This window comes from Anopheles funestus, chromosome 2RL, assembly GCF_943734845.2.
Source record: "Anopheles funestus chromosome 2RL, idAnoFuneDA-416_04, whole genome shotgun sequence".
Classification (NCBI taxonomy): domain Eukaryota; kingdom Metazoa; phylum Arthropoda; class Insecta; order Diptera; family Culicidae; genus Anopheles; species Anopheles funestus.
Window position 1 is genome coordinate 25,665,018 of NC_064598.1, and position 26,342 is coordinate 25,691,359.

A 26,342-nucleotide genomic window follows, 5' to 3' on the forward strand; every position below is an offset into this window, starting at 1 on the left:
TTAAAAGAGGATTTGGTTATGTGCAAAGATCTTTGCAACGCCGATTTCTCACACTATAAGACCATTTGTCGAAACTCAACCGGACTGTTCTTCCGTACATTTAAACGGGCTATAAATCTATAAATGACAAACCAAGACCTTCAAGGTAATAGTGTCACAAAGAAGAAGAAAAGGAGGAGCGATTGAAAGAACTCAGAGACAGGAGATTTCTCGCTAATAAGAAATGGAGAGATGACCTTTAGATGTGTTGATCTTTCTGAAAATGAGAGGATCCAGAGTGTTTATCTGAAAATTTTTGGAATAGTTTGTACAGTCCAACATGGTCGGAACTGTCCGGAGCAGTATAAAGCAACTTCGAGTTCTAAGCGCTTTGAAGTAGGTAGAAGAAGACTAGGATAATTAGTCTGAAGTATTTGGAACATTCTGACATAATTCGAAGCCTACAGAGCACCAGAGTCGTTCCAGGAGTTTCCTCAGAATTGAATCTGCTGTGTCAAAGTGGCATTCGCAATTTATTCTAAATTCCTTTCCAGAGGATTAGTAGTCTTCATTTACAAGCGAATAGTTAACAATTTCAAACAAATAAATATTTCTTCACAAAAATCCGCCATTATTGATTGCCTTTATGGAACTTCCCAGCAGCATACGTCCAGAAAGTATGTTATAATAATTCATAACCTTCAAGCCAAACACTACATACCAGAAATTCCATTTTGTCACATTTATAATGGTTTCAATAACTTTCCACAACCCGTAAACGTACACGGGCGGAAAAGTCTTTCATGGTAAAGTTGTGTGTGTTTTTTACTCCCTAAACAGTGAAAAGTGCAGTTTTTTCTTTTACTGCCGGCCTCATTACAGAATCCACTTTTCCGCTTAATTTGTCCCGGCAGTGCTGCTAGACGGGCAGCACAATGAACAGCCAACACAGAGTATCATATTTTACAGTTTCGCATTCGCAACCATTCCTAATGAGAACGATACGTACGAAACGGGTGTGCTTTTCCGTCGTCCGTTATGCACTGGCCACGTAATGTGAAGCACAAGTTTTTCTTTCCACGGCCTTGAGTGTGTACGAGGGGGAACCGGGCCGGTGCAGTGGGAACAGAAAAGGGGGAAAAACTCTCTATATCCTTTTTGCATCGGAGTACTCTACACCTGAACAATCATAAACAAAGTGCATTTTGCCTCATTGGTAGTCTTATAAAGCTCCTGGTTGGAGAAGTTGGATGTGTGGATGAAAAAGGAAGGAAAACAGAGACCGGGAACAAAGAAGCGAAGGATAGGAAACTAATTTTTCATACCATGATCTTACCATAGATACCTAACGGGATAAAGCTCCCGCACGTGGTGCTTATGCTGCAAAAAAGTAAAATTTTCTCGCTTTTCCTCCGCGGCGGTATGCCGGCCTGAAGCAAGAAACATAATACCAAACTATTGCACCGCTGGTACACTGTACCTTAATGCATGAGTTTAAAGAATTAAATAATATTTTACTTCATAGGAATGCTTGTTGGAGCAAATTAATTGCTTCTAATTGGACATCGTGCATACACGTTCCCGGGTATAAATATTAAATAAAGAAAGTTTTGCTTACAACATTTTTTGACTAATCTAAAAACATTTATGAACCATTTTTATAGCACCACAAACTAAAAAGAATCAAACCATTTGTTGAACAATTTTCTGCCCCAAAAACAAGCCAAATTATATACCATCTTACAGGCGAAAACCATTAAACCACTGTATATGTTCCAATTTGCTACGATAGCACCAAATACCCTACAGTTATGAAGTATCACAAAACCAGAGGGGTTTACTTTTTATGATTTATGACTTAATTTTGCGATCAACACGTGTCTGACTCCCGGTGTCGGTGAGTTTGGCCCACGCCAAGGCGCACCCTCGCAGCGTACAATTCGCCACGGCCGCTATGGTTACCATCGATATGGTTATTATGAAAGCCTTATCGGCGGAACCGGAGCGACAACGAGCGTACGATCTCGAGGATTTCCGTGGCGTACACTTACGTTTGTCATGAATGTTTGGACGATATCGTAAAATTTGCAACCCTCTTCATTAGCTCGCCTAAAACATAACTGCTCGTTGGAGAATGTTGGTGTGAAAGTGGGAACAAATTTTATGGTTCCTGGCTTGTCGTCTGGGAGGTAAATGCTATGATCTGTTAATTATGTACACTTTGATGCTGAACAAATCGGTCTCCGGTCTGGTGCTGATACGATTGGGCTGGAGTGGATGTAGCCAATTAGCGAAAGGAAATGTTATGGTAGCTCGGGATGAACGTAAACTTATTTCTGCACGATGATTGATTGAATTTAGAAGCTGAATAAGATGAAAAATAAGCTTCATCCATTATTGAAAATTGTTTTGAATAAATTGTCACTATCGAATGTATTTCCAAAATGATAGCGTTGTTTGTAAATATCAATCTAAATAATAATTTGTTATTATAATACTTCAATTTTTTCATTAACTAAAAAATCCTCATTACTAAAAAATTTTTATCAAAGCATAAGAAATGTCTAATTGAGACATTCCATACTGAAGGTTAGTTGAATCCTGAGTAAGATTTTTTTAGAAAGATCCGTCAAATATTATTAAAAATTATGTGAAATGATCGAAATAGAGTTCAACAACAGGTTGTCGCTTTATTAAGAACGATTTCGGCATAAAATATGAGTTTTTACCATAGTGTAGTGGATGATGAAAATACAAGAATATAATATTTATTCAAATCTTAATTTCTAGTGTATAAAGAATGCATAAAATTGTAATAAAATAAATATTTAAAACATCCCCTCTATACAAGCTAAGCTACTGAAGTTGTCAAATTAAAGTATTTTCTAAATTTCCGCAAGACAAAAAGTATGCAACGACCATATGTCTAGATAATGGTTATGCCCTACTCTCTAGAAATGCCAAAAATCGAAAATGCAGAAAATCGACCATCAACATGTTTCGTTTCCATTTTGTTTATAAATCAACGCCCTTCCTACGTTTGCCACCGTCACGGGGGTCATAGGCTGTTCACATTTGACACCAGTGCTGAATAAGTGTATCAATATCGTACCATTTTAAAACGATAGCCACTATGGCGAAAGATCAACGTGAGCAATTTATAAAGCGAAGACAAAAAAACACACGTTACGCAACGAAAATTCACCAAACCAAAAGTGGTGGTTCCCGCACATATCCATATTTGTGCCCAACATTTTAAACTGCCAGCGTGAGAGGGAAAAAAAATACAGCCACAACGAAGCGTTTTCATGATTGGAAAGTAGACGAGAGTAAAAGAAAAAAAAAAGCTAAAGCAAACGAAAGCAAAGAAAGCTAAAGGGTTTACGGAAGTGGATTTTATTCCCGCGCCACGTTTCTGCACCGCCCTGACGCAAAGTCAATCGACGCACGGCGACGAACCCGCCCGTAGTTGATTGACACACTTTTCCCCATTTCTGGACGCGTTTGCGTTACTTTCACCGCGTTGTGGTGTTGTGGTTTGCAATTAACACAAACCCACGAACGGTGGAGCAGCGCCCATGTTGCGGATTATGATAGAACTACGCAGCAATTCAGCCAAGAAGTACGGGACCCCACACAACAGCGAAAGGTTACACCGTGGCTTACGTAATGTGGTGCTTGCAATAATGGGAATAAAGCCGACTGGCGGCCAGAAAAGGTAGAGCAAACAAGTTTACTTTCGTTCGTCTACGATGCATCGCGCTGCAAGACTTGCCGGAGATATGGACTGCATCTGGCCGTGTTTCGTTGAAGCGGGAACTCTTAAATTGATGGTTTCAGGTTATCGGTTGTTATGCTTGGTTGATTCGAATGGGGAACTTGGAAGCGCGGAGAAAAGTTACGCTCTATCGGTCTGATCGACCCGCTGGAGGGTAAGTTTATGATGCCCTTAACTCGCTACTCAACTCACTTAATATGGAGCGCTATTGCTAAATTTCGTTGGAAAATAATTTTTTCATATAAACAAATGAAGTAGATTGAGAATAGCTGACGGTAGCTTATGTGTTGCAATTTGTTTCATCTCAAAAAATTATTCTTTTTGCAGGAGAGAAAGAGTCAAAAGATTTAAGCTTACGGCAAAATTCCGTAACACTTTTATTGCTCTGGGGAGCTGGCAAAAAGTGAAAGGAACTCGAACATCTTCCACCGCACTTCGATAGAGTGGTTTGATGCAATAGTTCAACATCACTCTGGAGACGAGTTTTTGTGCCGATCGCAGAACGAATTATTTTGCCGCAAGAAAATAGAATTCCTAGGGGTGTACAGGTGTCGAGAGGCATCGCAAGTCACCTTTTGTAGGTTGTGGTGGGGTAGATTTCAAGGAAAATGGAATGGAAGTACCGTGTAGTGCGATGAGGACATTGATGATGATTCAATCCGTACTGCGTTGGAATTAGATCTCCAAACACATATCCATTACTTTTGCACTACAGTAGACATTTACATGGCCGAACAAGAATTGTCTTCTTCTTTTAAATTTATTAAGAAAGTCTTTGAAATCTTTGTTAAAATATATCTTCAATCATCCAACTCAAAGCTATTTACAATCCATCCTCAAAACACCTATCGATTGGTTGGATCGTAAATATTGAAAAGACACTTCGGATGGGGAAGGTAAACATTATTTCTGTTCTTCATGACTAAACAAACTCTCAATATAGACAACAAATGGCAAAATTCGCTACAGGATAAATATGACACTAAGTAATAGGACTCTAAACTTTACTACCATTTTGATAGTAAAATTTACGATCACTTAAAGCAGACACTACCGCGCTCAGTAACTAGGGACAGGGTATGCAATAAATTCCTGAAACGCTTTGTGTGTTAATTCTGTCTGGGCTAAAACCAACCGAAGGGTGCCCATTGTATTAGAACAATACAGCAAAAAAAAAAAGAAGAATAAAATCAAAATGTATAAATTCGTCAAGCGAGATGAGGTAGAACCTTTTTACGTTAGTATTTCTTTTTTTTTTGCAACGAATGCCCTTCGCGAAAGTACCTAAACTACACCACGGGACAGGGGAGGTTGAATGTATTAAAGTCTAACCAGCTCAACCACCATCACGATATGATATGGCTGATGTTGGCTCTATTGTTTTATGTGTTTGATACGCTAAATTATGCTCCCATCATGTGGAAAAGCGAGTTTGCTCAGGCTTGATTAATGCTACGCGCCGGATCGCACACATTAAAACCCTATCAAGCGCTACCTAGCAGAATTGCATAATTGTAGCTTTGTTGTTCTTATGTGACGGAAACGTTGATGGGTTTTACGGTGCGGTGTGTGAACTTTTGTTTTATCATTCGGTTAACATTATGTAAGAAAAAGATCCACAAATTGGAAAGGCATTCTGCAGTACGTATCAAAACTATAAGGTCGTTATTATTTTGTTTTAGAATAAAAGACAAAATTGAAGAAGGAATTCGATTTATGTTCTATAAAGATGGCGCCGGTCCACAGGACAGGGCCGGGGAACAAATCCCATCCGGACCGTCTCCCACGGCCAGGAATGACTATCCGGCTAAGTAGTAAAAATATGTCCAATAAGCCAAAATGACTGCCATGATTTGTAAGGTCGTTAAGCCACGAAGAAGATATTAAAACCATAAGTGCAAATATTGATCTAAAATTTAAGTTATTCTTTCATTATGTTTAGTTTTTATTCGTGCCATAAAATTATGTTAAGTATTAAGAGAAATCTAACTAAACTTAATATACATAGAATAAAAAAGGCGCAAACACCACATAATATAAGTAGGGAGAAACATGAAAACATAAGCAAATCAAGCAAATGAAAACAAAAGATCTTCCACCACAAAACCAAGAAAAAAACATTCTTGATAAAGATGGCAATTAAGACATCTTGACCCCAAAAACGTCAATGTGAAAATTACACGACTAATCGACTTACCTTCGACGGTGTGTAGCAGCACCAATACTAGTCCTACTAGAAGCGACGTATCCCTGGCACACGACCCTGACCATGGCCAATGCCTGCCCTTTGCATTGTTGGCCACCAATCCACTCCTCTGTTCCTCCACTAAGCAACGACCATCCGTGCAGTTCCGGCCATCTTGCGCCTTCTGCTTTTCTTGCTGCTCCATCATCTCCTCCTTCACCGACCCCAGGCAGCACACCGAGGACAATCGGGGAGTCCTTTCGTGCGATTGTAGCGCCTGCTCCATACGGTTCCACGCACCATTCAGACCGTTGCTCGCATAACATTCACTCACGGTTGCCGGATCATCATCATCATCATCATCACGGGTTTGTCGCGGTTTTTCGCGTACCAAAATGGCGGCCATCATTTTTCCGGATCGTTCCGGGTTGTTCCGCGCCCGACCGTACCGCGCGGGCAAGGAGATTTTGTTAAGCGTTTGCTCGCGGTTTTGCACTTTTCCAAAATGGCGGTCAATAGCACATGACGCGCGCTCGCTCGCTCGGCGTAGAGGGGTTTTTTTGTCGGGGCAGGAAATTACTTTTTCCCAGGCGAAATGTTCTCGGCGGTTTACAACACGTTTGTTGTGACGGTATGCGATTGAGTGCAGTTGTACGGGAAAGGAAGAATACAAACCAAAAAAATAAAAAATAAAAAACACAAAAATGAAAGTAAAAATTTACAACAAAATAAACACGAAATCAAGCCAATAGCAAATGCACTTTAAGCGGTGCCTTGAGGTGATTCTTTATCCGGTATCAAAGGTAATTCTTCACGAAAAGCATCGGTCACTACATTCTACCATCTCATCACGATTTGCTGATGGTTTTTTCACGTTACAATGCTTCGATGCCAATCGTTGTTTCGTTGTGTTAACGAAAGCGTCGACAAAAACTGTCCACTATATCACAGAACATTTGACTACAGCTTTTGCATTTTGCGCCCCCCCCTCAGAAAGGACCCCTAGTGAGTTTTGGGATGAAGGACCGGAGAGGAACACTTTTTCTTTTGTTTCACCACAGTTGTTCTCTTTTTCTTTACTCAGAACTCACAATCAGGCCGTTTTTTTGCAACACCGCATATGCATTACACCGACACTGTGTCACAAACGTAAGGAAAAAAAACACTTAAAAGCCGCACCCTTTGTCACGTGCAGATGAAAGGTAAGGTCCAAGAACTATTAGTTAAACAATCAAAAAGAAAGAGAACAAAACAAACAAAACAACCAAAGTAACTAAATGGAACAGGAAAAAAAGGCGTTTTGTTTTTGTTCGCTTCTAGCGGAAATTTTTTTTACCCTTCACTATGTGGCAGCTCCATGGTGGGGGTTGTTTGTCACTTGTTCGTGGCGCGAATTAGCTGGCCACTTGCATGGAAAGAACCAACCGTTTTGAGTTGATTCCGAAGATTCGAGACGCGTTCCAGGAGCCAGGAGATTCGTCTCAGATGGAGCCGGTGAAGGAGGCGTTACCAGTGTTACGGTCGTAGTTGGCTTTGCTTTGCTTACGCTCAGTTACGGTGGAAAATCGGCAAACAAATTTCAATCACACTCGTTTGCTTTGTTGTGAAATTCAGGACGCAATTATAACTGTCAAGCTTATCAGTAACAACGGTAGCACACAGAACAAAAATGGCCGAAAGCTTTAGCCAATATTCACGCACGGATACTCACACACACGCACGAACATACACTTACATTGAAGGGGAGGAGGCAGAGGAACGGAATAGCGACGGTTTGGGGGGAGATCTAAACTTTTGTACAACGAATGCTGCTGCCCCAAAAAAGGTACGCTTTGCTGAAGATCTCTATGGCCGTGTGTCCGTTCGCCAGGGATATTCGTCTCGGACTGGTGGTGTGTTTGCGTTCGCGCACAGCAAACCGACCGCGAGCAGCAAAATCGCAACACGCGAGACAGCACCGTCTGGGAGCAAAAGATGCAAAGGGAAGAAACAAAAAAACACTCTTCAACTCCCCCTCTTCTCCAGCGAAACGAAGAAGAAGAAGAAGGTGGTTCGGGCTGCTTCGACCAAAATTCCCCATTCAAGCGGCGGTTTCCATTCTGTTGCGAATCAGCCGAAAGGGAAAGCCTCGCACATTTGCTCTCGCTTTACGCTCTTTCTCTCTGTCCCGTTCACGGTGGTACGGTGAGAAAGTGATTCCGCGGCATAGCTGCTGAGCTGCTGGGATGTGTTTTTTTTTGTTGTTGCCTAGGGGTTGCCCACAAGGGGGGTTGCAACGGGGGAGCTGTCTCGGATTGGAAACGGATGGTTCGGACGAAGGGCGCCCAAGGGGATGCATGGGCAGAAGGGTGGAAAAGGTTGGTGAGATGAATGGGACATGCGTACTGGGTTGGAATGAATAGTAAGCGTGCACATTATGGGGGAGCATTGCACACCAGCGTTTGTTGTGCCGTGTGGAGCCCTTTCTTGCACGGCAGCCATATTCGCTCACGGTCGGTGAATTAGTTGTCGATCGGTGGGTGTATGCGTGTCGGTGCGTATGCTCGCTAATGGAAAGGATGCTTTTGCTATTGGTTACATCCATTACACTGCTGGACAATTTGTATGTGCATAACGGAAAGAAGTTTTTCCAACATCTTAACTCATGATTTATTTGCTGTTTCATTTTCAGTTCTTTTATGTTTTAAGTTTCTTCCATTTTTTCTGCTTTGGTCTTGTTTTCTTATATATTTTTTTTAATATTAGTTTTTTTATAAGTTTTGATTGAATTTTGCTTTTAAAAACAAAGTAGATACTTAATACAACGACTTCATAGTGAATTTTAAGTCGAGGTAGTGTAACAAATTAAAAAAATTGAAAATCAATAAAACCAATAGATAAATAAAATATCATGTTAAATTCAGTAAGTTGAAAAATATAAAATAAATGTTCAGTTTGTTCTACTCAGGTAATTATCATTATTATTCAGGTGGTTTGATTGTTGATACCGAACTGTACTGTATTTTATCCATCTTTAGCATCTCTTAGCAAAGCGCCAACTTTATTGCTCTTTCTCTTGCGTGAGTTTGCAAGACACCGGCACTGTTAAATCTCGCATCTTTTGGATATTTCGTGAGAAAACATTATTCGAAAAAGAAATGTTGAGAATATAAAGAGAAAGTTTGCGCCAATTCCATCGGCTCAGAAGTTAGCTTTATCGCGCCAGCCGACCAGTTGTATTGTTGCAATCACCTTTACTACCGGCCATTTTATAAAGATTGTTTCGAGTTACTTGTGGTTCAATTCCTTTACCGAGTTGCTGATGTTCCTTGGATTGAAAAGCAAAATAAAGATATGAACAGAAACACAGTGAATTATTTAAATCCATTCTGTGATTGACATTTCCGTTTGAAAAACATTAACAATTCAAAACAGTACTGTACAATACGGTCATAACCGAGTTCATGGTTCGTGTTAGGCCACCATTCTAGTTGAAGTTTCATAAAATGGTTTCATTCAAAGGTTCGTGAGAGAAACCAAAAACTTTCCGAACTTGTAGTACGCATGTCGGGGGATACCTTTTACACTCCCAAGACTGGTTTCGTCCATTTATGTGGGGAAAATGTCTGTACTTTTGGGGGATATTCTTGTGTTTGCTGATTAAAGTGTACCTGTTTGGCGGTGGACTCAATGCTGGTGACACATGTTGTTTAATTGTACCGATGAAGAAAAACCAATTAGTTAATTTATTTTTTACTTTTCATTTACATTCGTCATGTGTTGGAATGGTATAATATAATTCGGTTTTGAAGCTTATCTTGCAAATTCCATCAGAGTGTACCATGTTGAATGATTCGGTGCATGCGCATAAGAAACGACACGCATTGAATGTTTGTTTAAAATCATTGAGCCGATTTGAATCAATTTAATCAAGGTACATTATTAAACAGCAGTTAAATGTTCCATTGTTTTCCGTTTTTTAACTTGATAACACCCCTGGGGCATCCTTGCGCGACAAGACAATAGACAAGGTTCACTTACACGCCATCGTTGAAGTCACCTAGGCATCTGGTTAATTGAGAGAGAATTGCCACTTGAAGGAGAGTGAGAGTATGGAGCTAAATTTGCCAACAATTCAAAGTGGCAAACACGCATTTGGTGGGTCGCAGTTATGCAATGGGAATTAGCATTGTGGTCAACTCAAATGCTGTCGACATTAAACTTCAATTGTCATGCAAAAGGGGGAAAAATGCTCGAAAAAAGTTACTCAACATTCAAATAAAAAAAGTAATGACCAAATTTAGCAAGCAAGTTTTGGTTCACTTACAATGTTCCAATAACTTATTATTCATAGATGTAATACAAATCTATCAGAACAAGTTGGTTTTGCAGTTACAATAAAATTATGTAAAAAATGAAAAGAACAATTAATCAAAGATTAATGACAAAAAAGAGTAATTAAAGTGAAAAAGATGTGGTTTAATAAAATAATCTTTAAATATTTTGTTGATAAGATTTCTGCCAAATGCATTTTTGTTACAATTACAACATTGTAAATTAGCGCCAGAAGCATCGCAGCATAAATTTTACGCACTGTTCGATAGCGAAGACAACAACCAATTCGAAGTACAGTGCGTATCAAAATTAAACTCACGCCAACATATTTTTTCTTAAACTGATGGCCAGTTTTGAATTACATTCGGTATAAAAATGGTAAATAGAAAGATAAAGAAATATTCTATTCTCTTTTTTTTGTTTTCATACAGGAACGGAAAAATTCCTCTCTTAAATCGGAAAAATCATCAAAAATTCGGAATCTCTTTCAAGATTTTCGAACATATGGTTATGATTTGACGTTTCGAACAGTAGAAGCAAAAAAAAAAGCAAAACAGTTTGAACCTTTATGCTGGACCATTTGCTCCATTGCATTTAGTTTTAAAGTGCGTTTCATGTAATTCAATTGCTGAATTTTGTTTTACATGCAAGTGCATTTAGTAGTTTTGTGACTTTCCTAAAAGTGGTGCATGTGCACATTGCAACGAGTGGTTCAAGATCGAGGGAAACAAGAACAGGTTTCCAACAGCGGTAAGCTGCGCGATTTGATCTTTTTTCTTATGTTGTTGTTGTTTCTCACCCTCGCATTGTCCATCGGGGTGGTTCGTGACATCGGTTTTGTTGAGGCGTATGGTGAATGGTGAATACAAAGCATATTTTCGTTGATCAATCGTAGCGATCAAAACATCTTTGTGATCGAATTTATAACCGATATAAACGTTTCGTACAGCTAGTGCCGTAAAGCATTTCGGAGTTGCGATTTCGTGTGATCTGTTTCTATGGAGTTTAGTGCCCTCGAAAAAGTGCACATTTGCTATTGTTTGGCTGTTTGTTTGATGCTGTGTTGGGGCAAAGAAACAAAAACCTCACGCTAAACATAACGAAGCAGGTGAGAGCAAGAGATGTGCATTTAGCATTTCCCTTTTGGCAGTTCATTTGCTTCTAACCCCCCCGGGGGTGATGCTGTGAATATGCATTGTTGTGCTATTGTTGTGATGCATACCAACACAGGTACAGTTTCAAGTACAGGTGACGCATCAACCGTACGAGAGAGAAGAAAAAAGGTAGCATGATTTGTTACTTGTCGTTTTTATGCTTGCGAAAGGTGAAACGAGTTCGCTGGCCACGTTCTTATGAAAATGCAACCCCCGAAAGGAAAATCATTTGCGTGCGAAGTTCGCTTGTGGTGTGTTGTATTTAGTGTACTATTGTGGTTTGTGAACATATGTGAGCAAAATTAAAAATTATCATTAAAGTTGTGTTTCCTTTCCATTTCATCTCCGTCAAGTGCAGATAAACACAACAAATAAAGTCATCCGGCTCGTTCTCTGATAAGGCACAGGTGTGTGCAAGAAAATAAGATACGCATTTCCTTCGGAATGTGCAAACTGTTCTGTGTGTGTGAATGTGAATTTACCCAACTCCTCTCCCCAAAAGACGAGTGAAAGTTCTTTAAATATTTTAGCAAACATGAAGCAAATCGCGCTCGAAACGGTTTTGACCCTTATGCTTCGTTCATCATTTCGCTCAGTAGCCCTTTAACTGGGCAACGTTATTGGTTCCTTTCACTTTGGAATGTTTCTGTTTTTTTTTTTGAGGGAGACAACAAAAAGACAGACGAAGTGGTTTGAACCGTTGTGCTTCCTGTTCGAACGGTAAGGTGCTTTTTGTGTGGATCATATTTTGTCGATCACATACAGTCTACCAAGATGCAGTCATCCATTGAGGCGTAGAAAAACAGCAGCATGTTGCTTAGCAACCGTGCATGTCTCATTCTCCGGTGTTGCTGCAATGCAGTTTTCCATACAATGAGTCATTTGAAAAATACGTTGAAGTGAATAAAATTGTTTGTGCCATATCTTCCGGGAACGATTGGGACGCATATGGCACATATTTCTTGGTACGCTTGGCTAAGCAAAGATAAAATAAATCTAGATCTGATCTAGCACTTTGTCACTTCTGACACGGTATGACGAGACAGCAGTAGATCCTTAAATGTACATTGCGCAGATTATAAAACGTGTCTGCCGTGGGTTGGCCACCAACTGTACTTCTGATAGCGTATTAGAATGGGCTCGGAGAACCATTAAATGAAACCGCCAACAAATGGTTGAGTGTCCGGTTGTTACCACAGGACAACATAGCAGCAAGAGACTTCTTGCATTGCAAATGATCGCGCGCGCATTTTGTGTGGTGGTGGAACCGGTCGTGTGTAGGTTGAATCTTTCCACCTTAAATCGATCCACATTCGGTCATTGAATAATTGAGCAGTTCAAGCTCAAGCCCGTTGGTTGTGCGTTTTTATTTGTTGTTGCTGTTTCTTAAATGCCATGCAAATATTACGCCAAAGAGAACTGACCACCCTTCCGGTGACGCACCGTTTTTCGTTTCTTGGTGTTCGAACCCATTTCGTTAAAAAGCCGGTGCCGGACACCACGTACGTTGGATATGTTTAGTTTTTTTTATGGAATTTACTTCCGCGACTTCAGTTGGACTCAGTGTATTGACATTGGGGGATCGTTTTTGGGACAGTGACTTCATCACAGGTATTCAATAAGAGGTGGAAGAAAGACTGTCCATGAAATGATTAACACTGCAATTGTTAGCTTGACTCTCAGGAATATCTTATCTGTAATGTTATCATTTGTTTTGATTTTTTTCTCTGTTTTGTAATACAACAACAGGAAGGTCGTTGGAAATATTGATTCACATTCAAATTTACAAAAAATTCTATAAATTTGAAAATCTCCTAAGGTCTTAGCTGTTTTTTGGGAAATTTGTTTTTGTTTTGTTGAAATAAGTTTCTTTTCTCTCAAATAATGCTTTAAACAAAAAAATAGAAAAGAATAGAAAAATAAAAAAAATCTATAAATTTGAAAATTTCCTTAGGCTATATACATATAACCTTAGCTTTTTTTTGTGGGAAATTTAGCAAAATTTTTAAATTGGTGTATTTTAATGCGAATTTGCGGAAATAAGTTTCTTTTCGCTAAGAAACAGTTTTCACTAAATAATGCTTTAAATAAAAAAAGAATAAAAAGAAATAAAAAAAAATAAAAAAAACATTCTATAAATTTGAAAATTTCCTAAGGCTATAGCCTTAGCTTTTTTCGGGAAATTTTGCAAAATTTATAAATTGTTGAATTTTAATGCGAATTTGTTTAAATAAGTTTCTTTAAATAAAAATAATAATGATAACAAAATTCTATAAACTTGAAAATCTCCTTAGGCTATATCCTTACGGGATAGTGACTTCATCACAGGTATTCAATAAGAGATGGAAGAAAGACTGTCCATGAAATGATTAATACTGCAATTGTTAGTTTGATTCTCAGGAATATCTTATCTGTAATTTTATCATTTGTTTTGAAAGTTTTTTTTCTCTGTTTTGAAATACAACGGGAAGGTCGTTGGATATATTGATTCATATTGGAAGATGTAAATCAAAACAAAACAAAGAAATTATTAAAAATTGTTAATCATAAGATATTGATTTGAGTTCCTATTTATGGTTGCGTCGATAGCCGGTGGTCGTCGATGTGTGTGTGCCACATGCGGAGTTTCAATAGAGATTTTATATATATTAAATTCTTTGTTAACTATTTACTCATTTGCACAGGGTTGTACCTGGTCAACAACCGACAGATCGTCAATTCGATCATGTATACGATGGTGTATGGCCTTTTGATTCGTCACCATGCAGAACAGTTTGCCATGTGTCTCTTAGCAAGTTAAGGCATATTTTTGATACACAATGCTATACAATTATTGAGAATTGATAAGACACTTCGTACTCAATGATATCTCAATCGCATTTTTTGTAAGGTAATATTTACCAATATATGGCGAATTTCATTGACCGATTTTGTAGATCAGGTTTGATCGTTCTTGTGTCATTCAGCCGGTATTAACTACTAAAAGTAACCTATTAAAAGACCTTACTTCAATTTTTTATGAAGAAGGTCCGTATGAAGAATGACCGTATTTCTATTTTACTAAAAAAATATTAAATTCCCAACTATTTATGAACAAATAAAAAAGAATTGTTTATGCATCTATTTTAAATCGAAAATTCAACAGTCATAGTTGTATGAATTTTAAAGATACTAGAAAAGTATACAAATTAATTGTTTGAGTAATTTATTCATCTTGAATAGGAAGCTTCAGGGCATAAATTTATATTAACGCATCGACATAAAAGGATTGACATTTTGTAAAGGATTCTCGCATCATTCTCAACAGTAAACTTTTGCATTCAATTTGGTTATAAGTTTCCTAGTCATGCCATACTTATTATTCTTAACAAGCTTTACAACGTTAATGGAAAAGAAAACAGCACCAACTTCTGATTAAAATTATTAAAGGTTAAATTAAATATTTCCATTACACGAACAGCATGAGCTGTTATTGCAGTTCCTAAAATAGTGTCTTTGTTTAATTTTACGATACAGAATACCCCTTTGTTCTGTTTCAGCTTCACAGCTCTTATCACTCCGCACGGTAGTTAATAATTTAATTTGTTTTGTAATTTCGCTGATTTATTGTGTGTCCTCTCTATCCAACTTAATTTCCATCTCTGCAGGCGTTTGAAGTGATAGCCTTTTGAAGTGGACGGCCTCAACAATGGACAGTTCGCAATCATCCCCCTCGAAGCGCAGCAGCATTCCGATACCGAAACGCAAAACATCGCTCCACCTGTACATTGCCGGCGGTGGTTCATCTTCCAACTCATCGTCGAACGTCGGTTCGGCTTCGGCTTCGATAAATGACGATGAACCTGCGTTCACGCGCAGCATGCTTGGTTCATTCGTACAGACAGAATCACCACCCGGTGGGGGTGGTACCGGTGGTACCGGAAGTGCCCCACCGGCGGAATATGTCCAGCTCAAGGAAACCCATAACCGGTTGATGGAAAAGTGTGAACAGTGTAAGTTTTAAAAAAGCGTCTATTAGACTGAACGGAACTGAAGGTGTTTTGATTAAATATTTTACATTCAAAATGGTTTCCTTTTAGTGGCGAAACGAAACGTTCAGCTGGAAAAATCGAACGAACAGCTCAACTACAATGTGAAGCAGCTTGTTGGTGATTTGGAAAATTCGCAACGTGTACTGACGGACTTTACGGAGAAAAACCGTCGCCTTCGGCGCAAACTGTCGGAAATCATTCCAACACCAGCGCCCGGTGAAGAAGGTATCGCCGCAGAAGCAGTCGAAAGTGACGAAGAAGAACCATCTGCTGCAGCCGTTGTTGCGTTCCCGGGTGCAACAAGTGCAACCGGTGCAGCACCGGTGGTTGGTACTGAATCGAGCGGGAAAGGTACGGAGGTGGACAGCCTGCTGAATGAAATGGAAAAGCTTAAATCCTACCTGAACAATGTCGAGCTTCAGCTGTACGAAGCGAACGAGAAAATCTCCGAATTGTTGGAAAATGTACGTTTGTAGCAATTAAAGTTTGCCGCATAAATGCTTATCCTGATTTTTGTTTGTATTTTCCTCTCATTATAGAAGCAACAGTACGAGGAAACGAATCGAAAGTTGCGGGAAGAAAATGCAGAACTCAACAAGGTGGCACGGCTTATGTCCAGGAATATGCTGGAATCAATCGATACGAGTAAAAGGTATGAGACCTATTGGGAATGTTGATTAATCGAAGGGTACTTTTATAATACTTAATCTTTTGATTTTTTTTCATTTTCAGACTCGAAAATACTTTCATCAAGGTGCAACGGGAGCGTGATCAGCTGGTCCGTCAAAATCGAGATTCGGTAGACTCGAAAACGAGCACCAACGAAGAAATCCAGAAAATGCGTTCCGAAATTGAACTGCAGCGGAAAACTTATGAAGCACAGTTCATCGAATATGTAAGTATATTTAACAAAAAAACTATTTTGTTGGAAAATGTTACCATAAACCATCAATATCTTGTTTTTGTAATAATTTTGACTAAATTTTAAAACCATTAAACTGGTGATTGGAATTTTAAACTGGCTGTAATTAATCTAATAGCTTGCCCGAGCTGCTAGTGTACTTATTACCTTCATTTAATAGAACATGCTTAACAATAATTTGCCAGTTAAAATTGTGTAAATCGTAAAATGTATTTCGAACCTCCTTGTACAATGTGCTGACGAAAGGAGACAGCGAGCTTTAAATTTGTTTTCCCGAATACCGGGTTTTCCCGTCCCACCGGTGCTTTCTAAAAGCTTGCAACCAAGGTCAACATTGTTCCCACATATGAAGTGCATTGTTCGCTATTTCGGCAGGTTTAAAGTGACCATGAAAGTGAGCAAAATTTGAAATATGTTTCCAAATTCCTCCATAAAAATGGTTCTAAAGTTCAACCCATAGTTCAGCAAATAATGTTGACGCGTTGTATGCGTATGCTTACCCGGCAAAGGCTTTCTTTCGCTTGGCGATACTTATCGCAGATTACCTACTTCTTCATGTTCCGGCCTACAGAAAAGTCTCATGAGCGAAGAGCACGAGCGCAAGACGAACGATCAGATCGTTGCCCTTGAACTGGAAGTCGAGGGGCTTCGGCAGCAGCTGGACGAAGCATTGCAGCGGGCCGAACAGGCCGAAGGGGAGGTACAATCGTTGCGGCAGCAGCTCCGCATCAGCCGGGTTCGAGAGTGGCAAAGTTCCAAGCCTGGTTCCGCGAGTATCCTTGGAATTTCCGAAGTTTTGGACAGTGACGATCCGTTGGTGTCCTTGCTGAGCCGCTGTACCGTGTCCGAAGCTTCCCCGGCCGGATCGTCTTGTGTTCCGGTCGTGCCACCTGCACCCGCACTTCCACTTCCTCCTCCTCCACCACCACCAGCTCCACCGCTGCCGGCTAACATTTTCGCTAATACCAAGCACCTAACCTCTACCGGGACGGCAGGCTGTGACCGAGCGCTTGGCTTAAGTGAGGCGATATCGCAGCAGAAATTAAATCACGTAGCAATAACGAATGTAAATAGTCCGCACCAGGCAACAGGTAGGTTTTATCGATCGTAACCATACACGCACGAACGGTCGTTATTTTGGTGTGCTGTGTTCCACAGTGCACTTTTACACTTTTTTTTTGGATAGGACACACACTTCTCAATGCTCGCTTGGCATGTTCTTGTTTTGCATGTTTGTCTGGCGTTGTATTTTTGTTCGTGTGTTTCATATTAACTGTTGTTTTATCTTTTATTTCTCCGGTAATGATAGAAGAAATTGCATGGAAATCATCAACCACGTGCAAGCATCACATTCACTTTCCATTTCCTATTTTCACCTTTTTTGGATAACTTCCTGCCAGTGCTTAGGATAAAAATGTACCAATGGGTTTTGCGAACGACAAACAGGGATGTTTTTCCTCCATCCGTGCGGTCCTATTCTAACTTTTAATGGTAGGACTACGGTCTGTAGACCACAATACGGCGGGTTTATTGAATCTGGCTCATACTCACGATGAACATTTACCATAAGCACACAAACTACTAGGCTACTTCTACTACCACTACCACTACTACTGAGGACAATAAACCGGATGGATTGGTAACGAGTGCGACGCTTTTGAACGAATGCCGTATAAAGCCGGGGTAAAAGCAAAACCACGACAAGTTTTTCCTAGTTTCACCCTATCAAGAATTTTTGCTCGCAACGAACGGACACATCCGCTTCTACCAAACGGTTTGTCTAGGTTGGGATTTTCTGTTTCCATATGTTTTTTTTATGTTCATCATATCTATGTTTCAATAGTTGAATGCAGTCAGGGTAGATTGGAAAATTGTTATAAATTTCTATAACGTTCTTGGGACTTTTTTCCGGTTTTGTTAAATTTATCATACGACAATTATTATGTTTTTTTGCTTTACCAATCAAACCTATCTAAATATAACATTTAAAGTCCTATTTCATAACTAAAAGCCTTGTATTATGGGTCGATAACGATTCGTAGACTATCCATTGGTATGGAAAAACATGCTTGTACTTAATCATAATAAGGCAGGTCTGGTCTTACGCTAAGTAACAAGCAACATGTAGCAATACAATCGTTTACAAAGACATGTTTTCAATGGGAAAAGTAAAAAAAACAGGAACGTTCCATTTATACTGCTCCTCTTCGAACGCATTGTTTCGCAACCAAACCATTCGATTTGCAAATTGATCTATAATCATATTTGTAACGCAAACCCAATCAATTACTCAGCCATTCCAAGACTCGAGCGGCTGTTTTTTGCTTCTACTGCTGTTGTTGCTGTTACTGGCCGATGCTTCGCTTTGTATACAGCCACAACATACACCATGACAGAAGCGGACTTTTTCGCTTCCCCATTTCGTTCTGCCTTCGGTAATGCACGAAAGGCAACCGATATCGGCTGGCGTATCCGTACAGCCAACAGCCACTTTTCCAGAGCGCTTTTCCTTTGGGATGTTCGTGCCCTTTTAGTCCCCGTTGGTGGTAAGGATGGGAAGATCCTATCCACTATTCCGGGTGCGCGCGTATGGGTCAGCTGAGATACACGGCAGTGTATGGAAAGTTCTCTGGCTATTAGAATGTTTTTTTCCAGCAGCAGCTTTAAAGAGCCGCAGCGTGTCCGTTACTGGTTGTCGCGTGCTACCGTTCGGTCGTACCGCGTGTCGTACGGATCTATTGATGACACATTCCGGACGCAAAGGTCAGAAACTCGTACCATTCGAAGCTACCTGTGCTGCGTAACGGCCAAAGGTCGAACGGTTGAACGATGGCAAAGCAAACGGAAACCCCGACACAACACTCTGCACACCAACATGCCCCCCTTTGGGACAGGCGAACACGGGCGGGATAATATCCAGACCGGAAGTGGACGTGAAGAGACACTTTAAACTTGAACCCGTCGTCATTTGGAGAGTATTATTGAAATATGCGTGCTTTGTCTGTTTGGGTCTGTGAGTGATTGTAAAGTATTGTCCTATTTTGGGTGTAGGTAGATGATGGTAATGTAGTTTGCACTAAACCATAACTCACTTTAAAATTGCATAATAATTCTCATTAACCATTAGCTGTGGCCACACTGTGTGCCCTTTTGTTGTATTTTTATAAGGATTTTAATTAAATTAAAATAAACAAGGCAGGATTATGGGAATTAATTTGCTTTGGTTTTGCACTTTTCACTTTGATGAGGCTGGTTGGGTTGGGGATGCTTTTAAAACGACACTCGCTGCTCATTAACAAAACCCGACACTGATTACTGATGCTTGCCAATCGAAACACCTGTTGCACAGTGGTAGTTTCGGCCCATATACACTTTTGTTCCAGTCGGAAGAAAGTTCGAACAACCGTATCCTTTCACAAGCTCAAACAGGACTGCGTTTATTGTTGTTTGGCAAAGCATAACCCAAGTGCGCGTTTCCCCTCATTGCTACTACAAGAATCGTTTCGTCCTTTCGGGTTGTGTTCATTTCTGGTCGATTAGTGAATTGACCGAATGAATCTATCTTCGTTATGTTCTGTAGTTGGAGGATTGGTGTTGGGGTAGAAAATTGGAGTTCATTTGGCTTTTTGTAATTTTTGTCCAATTTTTACATCGTCCTGCTGAAAAGAAATATGTATAGTTTATGGCCATCTTCATCGTTTATAAACAAGTTCAACATTCGCAACATGCTAAACTGTTACATCTTCTGTCCGAGAGCTTCCTTTGCATTGCTTCCATATACAATGTCCATATTCGATTGCTTGCTTTTCCGGTTTTGCCGAATTCGGCCGAATTTAATTCAAACTGCAATTACATTCCCATTGATTGATTTTGTTTTTTTTCCCTCCCGTTCCGCCGGACAGGTCTAGATTCGGTGATAGCAGATATAAAAAGTGGAAAGGTGACGTTAAGGCGACGGCGTCCGAATCCACCGAAACATTCCGCCGACGAAGAGGCAACCGGTACCAGTAGCAGTATTAGGGATAGTGAACGGGACTACAAGCAGATGATCGCTCGAAATCCCGGTCTGAAGGAGATGTACGAAATAATGGCGCGCATGAAACGGCACAACCGGAAATCGAAAATCATCTACGAATCGGAGCTTGTTGGACGGGGTGGAGGTGGTAGTGATGCTGCCCAACAGGACGCTACAGATGGGAATCGTGAGGGACGGCCACGACGCACCCATTTGGTGATGGATGTAGTCGATTTATGATGTGCCTGTGTTCGAAGAAAGCATTTTAGCATTTTACTTTTTAACTGCCTTTAACCAAGTACGGATAACACACTAGCGCGTGTTTAGTGTGTTGATTTTTGGACGTGTGTATGTTAACCACGATTTAGTGATTTTTTTTTGTAATGCGATATTTACACGCTAGATCTTGCGATAAAGAAGAAGAGAGGAAAAAACACGGAGTGCTATAGAACTAAAATACATTTTATATTAATATTTTCTTTTAACAGTAACAGTAACAGTAATGGTGTGCAATTTTTTATAAAGAAAGAAAATAAGGAACGTCACTCCGTTAACGCTGCATCTGTTTCTTACTGCTGTGTAGCATATTTGTGGAAAACGAAAAAAGTGTTCCAGATCTAGATGGTTTGAAGAATTTCTCTACAAATTTCACTCTGCCTCACCGGGTGGTAAGCAAACGTCGGGGAAAAACTTGGTTCTAATAGACATAAGGAAGAAAATGAAACGAAAAAAAACATCCCGACTCATAACCGAGCACATCACAACAAGTGACTCGTAAGCGATGAAATGGTTTAAAATAATAAGTAAGTGGTAGACAGCATAGTACCCGCAGCCATAGTTATGATCACAGCAGAAGATGGGGGAAAACGAAAGCGTAAAAAGAAAAATCTCTCTGTTCAGGGAAATGATGGTTTACATATCAAATTCTTGTCACTTTCTCTCGCTTTCTATGACACATTTGTGATACAGTTTTTCTTCTCCAAAACCTTTGCTTTGAAGATATTCTCGGTCTGTGAACGAGTTGGCGAGTTTAACATTGCAAAAAGTCTGTTCTCGCACCGGAAAATCGTAGAATAGCATTTTTGCGTAAAAAAACAACCTACTCCTTTGGCATAAGAGAATGTATCCACTGTCCCAATGCAACTGGGCCACGATCGCGCTTCGGCATTTGGCAGTACAACTGCGTGCGTGAGGACAGGAAAAAAAAACAGTAATCACACTTCGCTAACCCATTTGCCTCCGTATTTTCGCCTAACGAACGTCCACCGGGCATGGATTGCTGGTTAGTTTTTCCAGTAGCTTAACCTGACCTAACCTTTCATCGTTCTGCTTTGCTTTGGGTTTTCCATGTTTCCTCCGTGGAGGAACGAACCAATGAAGAAGAACAGGATTAAATGGAACGTGACACGCGTGAGCGGTGATAGGGTGAGGAACATGTCATGCCGGGGGTTTGTCACAGTCGTATAATTTGTTGTTTGTTGCAGCTTCAGTTCAGCAACGCTCAGTACACCGGGGAGGGGTGTCGAGATGGGCGGCGGTATCGACGAGGATCGTGTGTATTCCGTGTACGATCTGCCTGAACTACGATGGGTGATGATCCTGCATCATGACGATGCTGATGATGAAGATGAGAGATGAAGCAAACACGCACACATGGTCGATGTTCGGGAAAACTTCGTCGGGAAACGAATGTGAAGCAGTAGAAAGGAAAAAAAAGTATACTGTGTACGCGCGCGTTCTTGATGGATTCACGATCCCGCGAAGATCCCGTTGGAATCACTGACAACCGAACGATCGACCGGTACGGACGTATTTTCCCATTGCTCAGCGTGCGTGCGTACTATTCGCGGGATTACTGTGTGTTAGGATTGATGCGTGTGTAGTGTAAAAGGAAGATTTACGTGAGTGATCGTTTGAGAATTCTTTAGAACTCTTCTCGTGGATGAATGTTGTGCATTTTGAGTGATTAAGTTGCTGATCGTTATGGCTCTGTTAACACCGACAACTCCCTCAACGGCATTGGCCGGTACGGTTGATCTGTGTGCTACAAATTTAAAATCGTTCGATCTGAAACATGGCTTTTGCCTTACCGATGACACCACAATGGACGTATGCTACAGTGCCATCAGTTGTGGTATGAATGAGGGTAAAACCAATCCGCACAGTTCGTTCGGTGCTGACTGTGGACGGAATGTGCTGCACCAAAGTTACACACCTATTTCAGCTCCACCCGTATCGGGATTTACGGGATTTAGTGCGGAGCATGAATTTCCCTCCGAAGCGGTACAGTTTCATCAACTTCCGCATACGGACACGTTCAAACAAGTTGGTGGCTTTTATACGACACCCGCCAAAGGGGACGATCTGTTCTTCAAGTTCGATCCGGAGTACATCGAAAAGCTGCAATCGTCGTCAAGCATATTGCTCTCTCCAGCGGCCACAATTGCCAGTACACCGCTAACGTGTCAAAGTTTGCTAAGCTGCGCCAGCAGTTGCACCACTGCCACGGATTATTATAACTACAATGAAACGAACTGCCAGTCGAAAAATCAATCTCCATGTTCCTCTCCATTTGCTGGTGATTCGTGGATTGATAATGGATTTACGCTGAATCTGATGAATCTCAACGGAGGCGGAAGTTGTTCACCGAAACGCTCCAATGGAGAACTGATGGCAATGGGAAGTAGTGATACGACAACGTCCATGAGTACGACGAAACATGAGACCACAGCACTACCTTCCATTCGGAGTGCCTTCGGAGGAACGATCAGTGGACAGTTTGAGTGTGTTAATTCGACGTCCAAAGCCGATATGTCATCGGGTGTAGAGTCATCGATGAACTACATTATGGATTTCTTAGACACTTCATTTTTGGAACAGTACAGCAATGGTAATAGACTCGAAAGTGGTTGCGACACTGGAGAATCGTGTACGGACACAGCAGTCGTAGGTCAGGATTCGTACAGCTACTCCGCCGACAATTATTACAAACCGATCCAGGGTGTCGAAAAACCGAACCGAGAATTTAAGGACATTTGGAGAAACAGTGCAACAACCTCCACAAACCTCAAACAAGCTGTCTTGAAGGCGCCGAAATCAGAACCACTGGATGTGGTTGACGAACCGATCGAAATGGACGAATCCTTCCCATTGGCGTCATCGCCACGATCGTGTCTGTGGAGTGGTTGCAATGTGGAGCTAGCGAACCAACAGCAGCTAGTGGCCCACATCGAGAAGCAGCACGTGGAACCGAAGCGGGGCGAAGTGTTCGGATGCCAGTGGTTGGACTGTCCACGGCTGCATCGTCCGTTCAATGCCCGCTACAAGCTGCTGATCCATATGCGTGTACACAGCGGTGAAAAGCCCAACAAATGTCCGGTAAGTGATGGAAGAAGAACCACGGGAAGCTTCACCGGAGTGAACGAGTTGGAGAAAGTAATGTTGATGGATTTTAGTGTCCCGGGACGTGCGGGACACTCATGGTAAACATCTGGTGCGCTTGGAGTTATGCGGCATAACTTTTACCCGCACAAATTGCGCACCAATGTTTGCTGGCTTGTCCGGGTTATGGTTTTTGCTTGCATGAGTTAACTTACGACTTTTTTTTCTCCAACTCTTTCGCTATCATTTCGCGCATACGCATATGTGCCTGTAAGCCATAATCCTGAATAATTGTTTGGCGAGCAGTGGCTTTTCTCCGTCTGAGATGATCATATAAATGTGTTTTTTTCCTGTTTAATTATTTCCACAGTTCCCCAGTTGTAAGAAGGCTTTCTCTCGGTTGGAAAATCTGAAAATCCATCAACGATCGCACACAGGCGAGCGACCGTACAACTGCCAGTTCCAAGGCTGCACCAAGGCGTTCAGCAACAGTTCGGATCGTGCCAAGCATCAGCGCACACATTACGATACGGTAAGGGACCTCCACGATATGTAGATGGTTGTCTTGTTGTGACATTTTGTGTGGATCGCCATAACGCTAATGGGTTTCCCTTTATGCAACTCTCTTCACCGCAGAAACCGTACGCCTGTCAACTGCCAGGATGTAACAAACGCTATACCGACCCGTCCAGTTTGCGGAAGCACGTCAAGAATCATGGAATTCGCGCACCAGACGTACCGATGCGGAGAAAAACGGCACAAAACGACATTCCCGCGACAAGACGATTCTCCGAACCGGCCCTCTCGACAATGGATGTGTTTAATCTGGAACCGAACGATTTAGTGCTGGACGATGTGTTTGCCGAAAAGCCTTCCAATATAGCACAGGAACTGAACAGCCCCATTCCCGATGGAAGCAATGGAACTGAGCATCGTACTACGATGGATGACTTTAACGATATGTCTAGCTGTTTGATGAAAATTCTTCAACAACCGGCTACCACTGCCGATAGTAATACGGCCGAAATCGAAAGCAACCGATACCTGATGGAAAATCTGGGACTTTCGTTCGAAAGTGATGCAAACTATTCGACCGATGAAAGTACCGTGCTGGGAGTTTCTACTGGAGGTTGTCGGCTTATAAACGAGATCGACGGTAGTGGTGAAAAGACACTGTCAGCGTTTGGAACCGAGTTTGACTATTTCGGTGCAGTTGTTTAAGACTGTTTTGGAGACATTATAATTAATTTTAGAACATTTTTTATTTCTTTAAATAATCTCTTACTGTTCTGAGACAAAAAATAGACGTATTGGTTAGAGAATAGATTAGGAGCTGTTAGAAATCGTTTATCTTCCATTATCTCATGTATCTCTGGAAGATACTTTCAGCAGTTTGTTGCATTTTGCACCGTACAACAACTTCCAAAGATACCATATTTGTTGCCATTAGTGTCGGATTAGATAGGATTTAAGCACGTCTCTCTTACAAGAGTTAAGCGTCTTCCATCTTCCAAATGATCTTCCATCTTTGTTACATGTTTTGTTGTAGTAATTATGCATGCTAAAGACATTTCCAAAGATGTTTTAGTTAAGACAATTTTTTATCGTGTTAGGATTTTTTTAAAGTAAGCTAGAGATAGCATTTTTGATTATATTGTATGTAGGAGTATAGAGTAGATTGATATTTTGTGTATTACTGTTCAGACACATTATTGATGTAAAAATCTTTCTCACATGTGACGTTCATTTGAAGCGAATGTGATTTTCGGCAATAAGGAAAACGAAACCAAAATTGTGTAAAAAGTTGCTGCAAAACAAATGTGCTAGATCCTTTTTAGTATTACAATGTAGTGAAGCAAATATGGTTTTAGATAGTGCAATAAGCCAAAAACTCCTTCCTAAAAGATGTATACATTTTGCAATGCAAAGCAACGAGTTAGTTATGGTTGGTTTTGTAGTAATAGTTAATCTTAGTTCTATCAACATCAAAAAGACATATGAAGAGAGTGTAGCAAGGTGATTAAGATTTAACTAAATAAATAACATCTAAATGAATTTCAATTCTCATGTTATGATTTTTAGTTGATATTGTTATCCTTCTCGTGGTTATCCTTCTCGCATAAAGAAGGAAGAATCTATACTTCTAGCTTCCTTACGGATGTATCAAGTTTCTGCTTTAGCTGAAAGACGACACCATGTCAACAAACCAATAAACTGTCGAATGGAAAGAATCATCGATTCTTTTGTGGTTCGATGCTTTTGAGTCACATGTAAGAGAAGAAACTTTTACGTTTCTCACCAGCAGCCGTATGCCATCAAACTGGCATGTCCTCTTAAAAGCGTACTTTAGTGTGCATCAATAAAATGAAGCATTAAAAAGGGGGCAAAACAAAATCCTTCGTCTCGCGGTTCGTCCCGAACGGTTGGTCCTAAAGTTCTTAACGAACACCATATGTGTCCTTTGGTGAAGTTGTACGTCTTTGCAGTACTAATGCACTCAGAGCACAAAACCTTCGCTAGGACATTAGCCGAAGCATTAGACACATTAGCTTTGACTGATCGTTTACCCACGGGGAGCTAGTA

The 26,342-nt window shown here is 40.6% G+C and overlaps 3 protein-coding genes across 7 annotated transcripts in view; 2 read left to right on the top strand and 1 right to left on the bottom strand.

The window, feature by feature from the left end:
* LOC125760940 (protein Skeletor, isoforms B/C) overlaps positions 1-7,852 on the bottom strand; it is a 34,460-nt gene extending 26,608 nt beyond the window's left edge. For all 3 annotated transcript variants that reach the window (XM_049421550.1, XM_049421551.1, XM_049421549.1), the window contains exon 1: positions 5,955-7,852. In XM_049421550.1, coding sequence (XP_049277507.1) covers positions 5,955-6,351 — 397 coding nt within the window. In that variant the 5' untranslated portion in view covers positions 6,352-7,852. The remainder of the gene's footprint in view (positions 1-5,954) is intronic.
* Positions 7,853-10,804: 2,952 nt separating this feature from the next.
* Positions 10,805-20,869, top strand: LOC125760943 (shootin-1). 3 transcript variants are annotated; one of them, XM_049421555.1, is made up of 7 exons: positions 10,805-11,006; positions 15,058-15,402; positions 15,490-15,905; positions 15,981-16,093; positions 16,174-16,336; positions 16,935-17,454; positions 20,266-20,869. In XM_049421555.1, the coding sequence occupies exons 2-7, from the start codon at positions 15,099-15,101 to the stop codon at positions 20,616-20,618; spliced, it is 1,869 nt and encodes a 622-aa protein (XP_049277512.1). In that variant the 5' UTR covers positions 10,805-11,006; positions 15,058-15,098; the 3' UTR covers positions 20,619-20,869. The 3 variants fall into 3 exon arrangements, with proteins under 3 accessions (XP_049277512.1, XP_049277513.1, XP_049277514.1); XM_049421556.1 differs by lacking the exon at positions 10,805-11,006 and adding an exon at positions 11,132-11,364; XM_049421557.1 differs by lacking the exon at positions 10,805-11,006 and adding an exon at positions 11,377-11,817.
* A 622-nt stretch (positions 20,870-21,491) lies between these two features.
* Positions 21,492-26,091, top strand: LOC125760941 (uncharacterized). Its single transcript, XM_049421552.1, has 3 exons — positions 21,492-23,756; positions 24,130-24,291; positions 24,396-26,091. Exons 1-3 carry the CDS (start codon positions 22,362-22,364, stop codon positions 24,978-24,980), a joined length of 2,142 nt encoding a protein of 713 aa, XP_049277509.1. The 5' UTR covers positions 21,492-22,361; the 3' UTR covers positions 24,981-26,091.
* Positions 26,092-26,342: the final 251 nt, after the last annotated feature.

What these genes read in the sequence shown, in the direction of transcription:
- LOC125760943 (XM_049421555.1), top strand. Translation starts at nt 15,099, where the DNA reads ATGGACAGTTCGCAATCATCCCCCTCGAAGCGCAGCAGCATTCCGATA. An exon ending in TCAATCGATACGAGTAAAAG is followed by an intron (nt 16,094 to 16,173) that starts GTATGAGACCTA and finishes TTTCATTTTCAG; the next exon opens with ACTCGAAAATACTTTCATCA. An exon ending in TAGTCCGCACCAGGCAACAG is followed by an intron (nt 17,455 to 20,265) that starts GTAGGTTTTATC and finishes TCCGCCGGACAG; the next exon opens with GTCTAGATTCGGTGATAGCA.
- LOC125760941 (XM_049421552.1), top strand. Translation starts at nt 22,362, where the DNA reads ATGGCTCTGTTAACACCGACAACTCCCTCAACGGCATTGGCCGGTACG. An exon ending in AAAAGCCCAACAAATGTCCG is followed by an intron (nt 23,757 to 24,129) that starts GTAAGTGATGGA and finishes TTATTTCCACAG; the next exon opens with TTCCCCAGTTGTAAGAAGGC. An exon ending in AGCGCACACATTACGATACG is followed by an intron (nt 24,292 to 24,395) that starts GTAAGGGACCTC and finishes TCTTCACCGCAG; the next exon opens with AAACCGTACGCCTGTCAACT.